The sequence below is a fragment of the Phacochoerus africanus genome, chromosome 11, assembly GCF_016906955.1.
Source record: "Phacochoerus africanus isolate WHEZ1 chromosome 11, ROS_Pafr_v1, whole genome shotgun sequence".
NCBI lineage: Eukaryota > Metazoa > Chordata > Mammalia > Artiodactyla > Suidae > Phacochoerus > Phacochoerus africanus.
This window is the reverse complement of record NC_062554.1, coordinates 37,855,869-37,866,455: the sequence shown is the minus strand read 5'-3', so window position 1 is coordinate 37,866,455 and position 10,587 is coordinate 37,855,869. Positions and strand designations below refer to the sequence as shown.

Here is a 10,587-nt window from a genome sequence, read left to right as displayed (position 1 = left end):
CAGACCAGGGCTGCTCAGTGTCGTCTTCCAGAGTTAAACTGGAGCTCATGCAGCCCTCAACCTACTGAGCTTCTGAAAGGTTTTTTTTTTTTTTTTTTTGGTCTTTTTGCCTTTTCTAGGGCTGCTCCCGGGGCATATGGAGGTTCCCAGGCTAGGGGTCCAATTGGAGCTGTAGCTGCCAGCCACAGCCATAGCCACAGCAACACGGGATCCAAGCTGCATCTGCGACCCACACCACAGCTCAGGGCAACGCAGGATCCTTAACCCATTGAGCAAGGCCAGGGATCGAACCTGCAACCTCATGGTTCCTAGTCGGATTCGTTAACCACTGAGCCACAATGGGAACTCCTGGAAGGTTTGTTTTTTAATCACTGTTATTTTTTAATTCCTCTTATTTTCTTATTACGATAGATAGAAAACCCTTGAGCCAAGATGGGCCCAACGACGAGGGTAGCAGGGAAATGGGGGCCACAATCTCTTTAAGGTTAGAGGGTCCCTCCTGGGACCCCCCCTTGCACAGAATATACATGACACTGATTAACCCTACAGAAAGGAAGGTTCGAATAAAAACATCTGAGGAATATATATACATAAAGCGCGTTGCATTTGCCTAACCAAGTCTGTCACTACGGATCTACCTGTTCCTAGGGTTTAACTCATTCAGTCTTAATAAGCCTAGGGTTTGGGCCGTTATTACTTGCCCATTTCCCCCTGGAGGACATACGCAGAGGGATTAGGCTTCCAGTAGTTGTGCTCTTAACACCTGGGCTGATGGTTGCACGTAGAGAGAAATACATTTTTAAAAATGTTACTTTAAAAAACTTTTTTTGGCTGCCCTGTGGCACATGGAGTTCCCAGGCCAGCATGACCTAAGCTGCAGCTGTAGCTACACCAGAACCTTAACTCCCACTGTGCTGGGCCGGGGATGGAACCTGCATCCCAGTGTTCCCAAGATGCTGCCGATACCCTTGCCCCACAGCGGGAACTCCTACTTTAAAAATCTTAAAAAAGGAGTTCCCTTCGTGACTCAGTGGTTAACGAATCCGACTAGGAACCATGAGGTTGCAGGTTCGATCCCTGGCCTTGCTCAGTGGGTTAAGGATGCAGCGTTGCCGTGAGCCGTGGTGTAGGTCGCAGACACGGTTGGATCTGGCATTGCTGTGGCTGTGGCATAGGTCGGCGGCTACAGCTCTGATTAGACCCCTAGCCTGGAAATCTCCATATGCCGCAGGAGTGGCCCTAGAAAAGGAAAAAAGACAAAAAAAAAAAAAAAAAAAGAAAAGAAAGAAAAATCTTAAAAGAAAAACTTTAAAACATTGAAAAACTGGAAAAAAAAAACTTTATAAAAGCCTTTTAAAAAACCCAAATAAATACCCTTAACTTAAAAACAGCATCTGAGGCTGAGGCATAAATGCTAGTAAGTATACACCTTAACTAAGGAGAGGCCCAACTATAGGTATTTGTTTTATTTTGAATGAATTCTTGCTTGCTTTAAAAAATCTCTGCTTCCTAAACATTGCTTGATTCATCAATGTGTGTGAATCCTTTCTCTTTAGACAAAGGTGCTAGGTGGGGGAGAAATAAACTACAAGCTCTGTCAACACTGCAGCCTAACCTAAGTCACCTAGATTCTCAGCTCAGACGCCCCCAGCTGAACATCAGTAATGAAATCTGCTGACAAAGCTGAAATAAGGTACCTAGGTGCATAAGACCCCTGTTAAATAGTTTAAGTGGGAAGAAAGAGAATACCTGACAGTGGCAAATAGCAACTTTAGGAAAAAATAACAAGAAAAAGCAGAGGTTTGAAAAGCAATGAAGGGGGAAAAATCTGCTATCTGAAATATACATTCACACAGGATGTAAGTAAAAGCATGAAGATTATGAGATGATTTCAGAATTATGCCAATAGCTGAAACAGAGTATTTTCAATTCCTAGGAGGACATAAAAGAAGGGAAGTGAACTTATTTTTGAGGGGCGGGGGAGGGTAGAGGCAAAGATCAATGCAACAAAGACTAATAAGAGGTGACATGGAAGCCTCAAACAAAGGCAGAAACAGCTTAAGTTAACCACTGATAGAAAATTATTAGAACCATAAGGTAGGACTAGTCTTTGGCATTTAATTCTGGTTGTCATATGAGTTAATCATGGCTGTAACTCACACGCTGATACTGAACGGTCATCCTACCGAGGACGCACCTGTTCCTGGCCACAAGCAGAGCCAGGCTGTGGGAGGAGGAAAGGATGCTTTTACTCATGTGGCATCTGTACTGCTGCTTGTTAATTTCCTCATGAAACAAAAACAAACCACCATAAGAAAAATGAAATTTTTAATTTTTTTTTCTTCTCAGTGGTAGAATCACATAGCTGTTATGAGACGGATTTCCAGTAGGTCTAAAATACTGCTTTTTAGAGTTGTAAAAATTCCATTACACAAACACACAGAACACTCAGGATAAACAGAATCACATCGGTTGATTGGATGGTTGTTCAAACATATGCTTTGCCTTATTTTCCTATAAGAAAAGTCTGAAGGATCAAAATGGAACTTCCACTCTCAGCAGACAACTACAGTTTGGCAGAAGAAAACCTAGAAGGAAAGGATGAAGTCCGAAAGCAGCCTCCCTGGCAATGCTGTGTCAGGTCTCTGCAGGAGAGTGCATGTTGATGGATATTCTGTACTAGCTGGGACAGTTAGGATTTCCAAAAACCAAAGGAAATCTAAAACATATTTTTATAAAAACACCACTGCTCTTCAATGTCTTTTGCCCATGAGGAACAATCTGCTTTAAGAAAGGGGTCAAAAACTTTCATGAACAACAATTTGTTATTTATCTGAACTATATGAACAGGAAGCTAAAAAATCGGGTATGGTACATGGTTTAAAAAGTGAAACTTCTACACCTTTTATAAAACCAAATTGAAACATGCATTTTTTTTTTTAATGCCAAATTGCCCAGTGGTCAAAACCTTGAAGTATTTTTAAATCTGAAAGACTAAGGACCTTAGGGAAAAAAACCACTCCAAACACAGGAAAGTATTATTGTAACAGAAGCAAAAAGCAGGTTAACAGAGGGCGTTAAAAAAAAAAAAATTAAGTAACCATTTAAGACAGTAAACACCCATTAAAAGCTAGGGTTCTATTCCAATCTTAAAAGAAAGGGTGACTGCTTGAGTGGGTGGCAATGCTCAAGACTACTTACTGTTACTATGGAAATGATGTTACAATGTTAACACAACTTAGGAGCACAGTGAATGAACATGCTCCGGGTGTACTTGGATGAATTTAAAATCACACATGGTCATGATAATTCACCAAGGACAGTCCCAAACTGTCTTAAAAAATCTATACTGAAGGTTTGGACAGAGAAAGCAGGGGTACATTTTGTTCCTTATAAAGAGAGTCACAAAACAGCAAGTGCACTCACATTACAGCTGTAATTACACGAGTCACAATTTTTAATTTTACAGAATAAAGTTACAGTATGTGAACATACAATATATTGATCTTCTTTAAAATCATTTTTAAAGAAGGGCACATTTGTCTTTTTTTTTTTTTTTTGAGAAGTCAAAAACCAGCAGAAAAAATGTAACTGATAAACGCAGTCTTTAAAATATTTTATGGCTAATTATGTGCTAATTTTCAAAATACAACAGAATATTTGGTCCATGAGGCCCTTAAGAAACAAAAGGAAGGTAACAGATTCCCATTTATCAATAGAAATAGAAAGTTCCTGAAAAAATTTCAATACTTATTAAAACATCTTTTTACAGAATGCTTTCTTTCTTGAGTGGTTACATACAAGAAATGTCTCTCATAATGGTGTGACCAGGCTAAAAACACAAGCGAATTAAGATGCTTTCATATGACTGTCACAGTCTTCTTTTGAAGGCCATCAATAATAGGTTTTCTTGAATGCCAAATGAAAAATTATTTCTTACCTTTACATCTATCAGGATTTACTGCGTGATATGTCAGTTTCTTTCCCTCTAGGGCAGGAATCGGCAAACTATGGCCCACAGGCCAAATTGGTCCTGCTGCCCCTTAAAATAAAGTTTCATTGGCACACAGCCACACCCAGTCATTTATGTGTTTTCTGTAGCTGCTTTTACACTCTAAGGGCAGAGGATGAGTGGTTTATAGAGACCCTATGAATCGCAAAAGTTTGTCAGCCCCTGCCCTTGGGGGTGTCACGAATCAATCGAAGCAAATGCATGTTTCTCTACTGTTGTTCCTGCTCTGCTCTCCCTTTGCGCATGCGTGTGTGTCGTTCACACATCGTGTACATCATTTTATTTGTCGGTACACTCAGGAAGCTCAGCATCCCAGCTGAGTTCCCATGTTTAATATATTTGCAACATGACCCATCTGTCCGGCTGTGACCTGTCTGATTTGAGGTCACTCAGGAAATCTCCAGGAGTTGGATGATAACAGAATGGATGAACCATACCTAACAGAACGGCTGGGAAACTACATCTTCTTTTGTCTTTAATAAGGAAGGTGAAGAGCAAGGAGAATGACAAAAACCAAATACCCCCGAGGGTAAATGCCATTGAGTCAGGAGAAAAACAGCTCAAGAGTTTTCAAAACACACACAGACATTTCCAGAGCAGAGCCCTCCTCCCACCTACCACAAACCAACAACTACAACATAAAGTAGATTTATTTTATAAATATATTACTGTCTATGTACATATAGATACATCCATAAAAGGCATGTTAAATAATTATCTGTATAATCAATACTACTTTCAGGTTTTTTTGTGTGTTTTAAAATTACACATTCTTTTAAAATTATCAAAATAATTATTTAAAAATACTAGGAAAAAAAAAAAAACCAGTGAAGAGTTGCTTTTCATTCAAGTGGGTCTACATCTTATCATTGGTCATTTCATCTACACTCCAGACTTGGTCGTCCATAACGCAAACATAGTTCAATTAAGGAAAAGTTAGCCATCAAGCCGAACACTCTCCCATTTTTAGTACTTCATAACAAATATGTATGCATGTATGTGTATATATATATATATATATATAACACTCTTTTTCAGCTATATTACATATTCTCATAAATGCATTTTCATAAAAACACAATGTTCAAGTTTCTACCAGTATCAAATACTTTATACTGGTGTGCATTTCTCTCAAATGTTTATTTAGGTCAATGACAAACTCTATCAGGACACAGAGATCATTCAATGGAGACTGAAAACTTTATGTATCACATGCAAGAAAGGAGGAAATACTAAGGGCCAGAATTTGGCCAGTTGGGTACTACTCCCTCTGTACTAAGACACAGAGACAACAAATTGGCTCATTACTGTGTAAAGTACAGTAACTGTCAGTTATTCGGGGGCAGAATATTCCAACCTGAGTCCCTCCTTTTCTATCAGTTGATCACGTCTGGCAGTTTCACTACTTACTAACGCACCTCTCTCCTGTTATTTGTTAGCAAATCTGGAAACAGATAGGATGAAGGCGAAAGTTTTGGCGGAAATGAAGGTTTGGGATCAGCTCTGGCTTTAATGGAACGATGGAGCATTTTACTTATTGCTTTATTAAAAACTGCTGTATCTAAAGTCAGCCAAACACCTCATTCTTAAGTCTGAAAGCAAAACTGGTGCTTCAAAAAATAAATAAATAAAAGGCGGGGGGGGGGGGTGGGGGTGGGCGCACAAATTGCCTCTCGACCTAAGAAGACTGCTATTTCTTAACTCCCAATCAATTGCGCTGCAGCATCTCAGTGTGGCTCTTCAGAGCTATTCATTTTAGGACAGGCCGCAGCAAACCCCACTGTTTTCCCACAGTCTAAAATCCAGGAAGTAACGACCAAGAGTTAACTACAGACATGAGGAGGTCAAATTAAAAGGGTGCAGCACACATTTTACCTAAGATCTCACTGAAAGAAATTTAATAAAGTTTGGCAGACTCTGCAAATAATGAAAATGCAAAAACTCCAAAAATGGAAGCAAAACCTATGTGTACAATTTAAAAATGATATCCTACTTAAAAAAAAGAAAGAAAGAAAAAAGAGGAAAAAAGCAAGCAAGCAAGCTTAGAATAAGACTGAAATGAAAGGTCCTCCACGTTTGTAACCCTATTTTTTGGCACTGGGTTAGCCTCTGCATTAGACTTGTTACAGAGAGTGACCGACAAAATCAGGAGAAGGGTTTCACAAGAGAGCAGCCCGCTCGGAGGACACCAGCTGGTCCGTGTGGCAGCGCCCGTGTCCTCTGCGGGCACAGCGAGGGCCACCTCACCTCGCAGACGGCAGCAGCAACTGTGAACCCCACCTTCCTGAATTAGGTTTGCTGAACACGGTTCAGATTATTGGATATGTCAATATGCACAATGCCTTTTAGAAGCATTTACTGTAACCCAAATCCTACTTCAGGTGACACACAGTGTCACATGAGTAGTGAAAATGTTGTCCTCGTCAAAGATGCTTGGACTTTATTTTCAGGCAGCATTTTACCTTTATTTTAAGTTCACGCTAGATAACGTTTTAGGAGAAAGAAAATGCCAATAAATTCCTTTAATATATTTTAATATAGAAAACTAAGACAGACACTTTTATTTACCTAAGTGGTTAACTTTTATTTTCTACCCTATTCTAGACCTCAATTGTACTTTAAAAATTTGTATTTAAATAAGGGATAAAATGTTGCCCAAAAGTCTAACCATAGTTACACGTTGGTGTTTTTAACTAGATCTACAAATCAAAATAGTTCTTATAGTTAAAAAGATACAATTTGTATCAACAGTAATAGGTACTTTCTGGCTTTTCAGGGCTTTACTTCAAACTGTAGCAAGGAGAATAACCAGGATAACCAGGGCATCTAGGCAGACGACAGAAACAGATCGCAATGAGTCTGTTACACAAAGTAAAACTCAAAAACTGGAGGCAATGGTGAAGTTGTGTCCGTCACACCTCTGCCTGCCGCTGATTGCATCTCACCTATCTTCTAATGACAGAAAGGAACCCACATCCAGCAAAACCCATGACTTTGAAACCAGAAAAATCCCTTACTAATACTAGCACAGACTCGAGTCTGTATCTAAAACTACACTATTAGTGGCAAGAATCTGGCCTTAATAATATAACAGGCCTTCCAAAAAACTACCGTCAGGAAAATGGAAAATATACAGTATCTTACAAAAATCTTAAGTTACCATTTACAAGTCCTCCATCACCATTTCTATAGTGCAGTATCAATAAAGGTTGCATATCCTCAACACATAAAACCACCTCAGGCCAGCCTTGATAAACAGCAGGAAAGCTAAAGAGTATATTAAATATAAAAGTTGCATTGCGAATAATTAGATTCATTAAAAACAGGCAAGTACTGCGAAAGGGTTATTTTATCCAGTATTGTTGTGCCCCCAAACAAAAAGACAAACACATTAAAAATACAGGTTAATGGAAGTCTAGGAATTCAATTCCATTTCTACTGTCTAGAAGCACATCATATAGCTGGATAACAGAGCTCTAAACTGTAACAGTTACGGCTTTTGCCTTTTTTTTAATAAAAAAAAGTGGAAACTTTTTTTCCATTGATTGCATCTGCTTTCCTTTAAATCAACCATATTAAATTAACTAATTACTTAACACAAAAATCCAAACAAAAAGAAAATGAAAAGTGCCATATTGTAAATTATTCTAATATATACCGTTACCCATTTCAACATAAACTGGTAACTTACATTTTGTTTAAAATATAAAGTCAGTGCTGTAGTATATCTTTGTTTCTATAAATAATGATTATAGCACAAAGAAGCCCACTTTCCCCAAATAAAAATAACTTAAAAAGCTGTAAAAGATTCCAATTAAGCTTGGCTTGAAAAAATAGTTTGCTAGGTTTAGTCAAATGTTCAACATTCTGAAAGTATTGTAATTGCTTGCAATCGATAGACAAACACCAAGTTAATAAAACATGAAACAAGGATAAAAAGTGCTGCATATAAACCCCTGGTGCACCAAAGATTAATATCAAAGATCACAGATACATCTAATAAATCAAACTGGAAAAATTTCCAGCCAAGGATAGAGCTTTAAAAAGGAAATGTTAAAAAAAAAAGTTTGAATGTAAAGTAATCCCGTGATATTTCCACTATGTGGGGCTATACATACAGATTCCATGATACAGTATTTCACATAAATGGATACTATATAACCTCCTTGCTGAGAAGGAGATCACATGTGCTATTGTAGCAAACCTCCCTCAGCATTTGAGCTGAACAAAAAACTACTAAACACCACAAAGATGCATCATCTTTCAATAACCCAGCTGTGATTTCTCCACCAGAATGGCTGCAGCCAGCTGCTGGGCATCTGTCATGTGAGGGTTCCTTTTCATCACAATTCTCACAAGGTCGGGCGGGAAGATGTTGCACAGGTTGATGTAAATCTTTTCGCGGCTGTCTTGGTACCTCGGGGGGTCCTGTGGCGCTGCTCCGCAGTACGGGATTCGCCAGGTGGGCTCCGGCTGTTCCGGGAGGCTCTGGAAGGTGAACTGCTCGTAGCAGGGCTGCGTGGAGTTATCAGGCAAGGAGTAGGTCTGCCGGTAGCCATAGGCGTCTATCCCGTAGCTCTGCCTGTCCCAGCTCCCCAGCCCTTCCTGGCGGGAGTAAGGCTTTCTTCGCCTGGAAGGAGAACTGTCGTACAGCCGAGAGTCAGAGATGCTGTCTATTCTCGTGGCCACTAAGGACCGCCCCAGGTGTGGTGCCTTGGAGTGCGCTGAACTCGGAGGAGAGGGGTAGTCGCCGGGACAGCTGGACCGGGCCCCCACGGCGGGGTGCTGCAGGTGCACGGCCAGGTGGGGGAGAGGTGGCTTGTGATGGTACTTTGGTTCTTCGTGACTGTAACTCTGCACTCTGGCTAAGGGGTCGTGGAAGTTCTGCAGGAAGGGTTGGGAATTAAGGCGGCTGTGGGGGTGCATGTGCTGACACTTGAGATTCTCTTCCAGCTGCGGGTCGGGGGAGCTGACGTAGGAGCGGTCGTTGTACCCCACGTACGAGTCACTGCTCCCACAGCTCATGCTGCCTTCGCTGCTGCAGTCAGAGGCGACAGAGCTTATCCTGTAATCTGTGTCTAAAGAGAAACGCCTTTCAGGACTCCTCGGGCCTGAGATGCTCAGATTTGAATACGCGTTCAACATGGAGTAATACCCGACGTCGACAGGTGAGTCGCATTTTGGATACTGCTCATAAGGCATTGGCGTTCCATGGTTTTTGGTTGCCATCATCATTGGAGGGTACTGTCCCTGTGGTCTTTGATCCTGAGGTGGGAAATGAACTCCAGATGGAAGGCCATTGCTTAAAGATGGCGTGCTTTGGGGTTTTGCGGTAGAAGTAGCCGGTATACTAACTAAGGACGGTACAGACCTGGTTTCTAGTTTGTTTTTGGTGGGAAGCTTTTCCTCGAGGTCTTGGTAGACCTGAGTCCTTATGCTTGGATCCGATTGCCTCTTTGGAGCACCTCGCTTGACGTCGGAAGTGCCGTCGGCCTTTGTGCTGCAGGGGACGCTGTTGCTTTTCACCAGCCCTCCTTCGTTTGCAGTTTTGGCTGCTGTGTTTCTAGACATGGCTCGAAGTTCATCGGCCACTGACCGCTGAGGCTGACTGCCCCTCTCGGGGTGGTAATATTTGCACTTGTGTCCATAGGTACACTTCTTTCCTGTGAGGAGGGAAATCAATTAGACAAAGGAGCATACCATCACAGCCGGACCTCTCAGGGCGGTGCTCCTCTTTCAACTTGGGCAACAAACAAAGGCAGAAACAGGAGCTGTGCGCAGTGCTGCTCTGCTCCTTGCTTCTGAGAACTGCCACCTTTCAGTCTGCCCACGTGACTACTCTCTCAAGAGCAATAAGAACGTCGGCTGAATGAGTAACAATCACCTGCAGAGTTTTGGTTAATAGCAAATGTCCTCACCTCCTACCTGCCTCTTCTCTTCCACTATGACTCTGCAATTAGGTCGGACGTTCTGTTTTGAAGAGCAAAATGTACTGGCCTGATGAGATAAAATCATGCTATTGTGATGTGTATCTAGATCTAAGAACTCCAAATTTTTATCTACCTGAAAACTAACTTCATGGAGAAGTAACTGAGTTTTTGGAGCCATGTTTTAATTCAGGGAAATGCACATGCATTCAACCCACCTAGGTAAAACTATTTTTTTCATGGCTAAGATATTTTCTTAAATATTATTACATTCAGAAGAACCACATACTCCGCCATCCAAATTTTTTTTAATGGCTGCACCTGTGGCTTATGGAAGTTCTTGGACCAGGGTTTAAATCCGAGCTGCAGCTGAGGCAATGCCAGATCCTTTAGCCCACCGCAGGGAGTTCCTATTGTGGATCAGAGGGTTATGAACCCGACTGGTATCCATGAGGTCGTTGATTCGAACCCTGGCCTTGCTCAGTGGGTTAATGATCCAGCGGTATTGCCGTGAGTTGTGGTGCAGACTAGAGATGCAGCTTGGACCCTGAGTTGCTGTAGCTGTGGTGTAGGCCAGCAGCTGAGGCTTTGATTCGACCCCTAGCCTGAGAACTTCCATATGCTACAGGTACGGCTCTAAAAATAAAA

General features: G+C 41.3%; 1 protein-coding gene across 2 annotated transcripts in view; it reads right to left on the bottom strand.

Annotated features, from left to right (window-relative positions):
• Window positions 1-2,309: 2,309 nt before the first annotated feature.
• ZC3H12C (zinc finger CCCH-type containing 12C) overlaps window positions 2,310-10,587 on the bottom strand; it is a 75,733-nt gene continuing 67,455 nt past the window's right edge. For both annotated transcript variants that reach the window (XM_047752457.1, XM_047752455.1), the window contains exon 6: window positions 2,310-9,675. In XM_047752457.1, coding sequence (XP_047608413.1) covers window positions 8,276-9,675 — 1,400 coding nt within the window. In that variant the 3' untranslated portion in view covers window positions 2,310-8,275. The remainder of the gene's footprint in view (window positions 9,676-10,587) is intronic.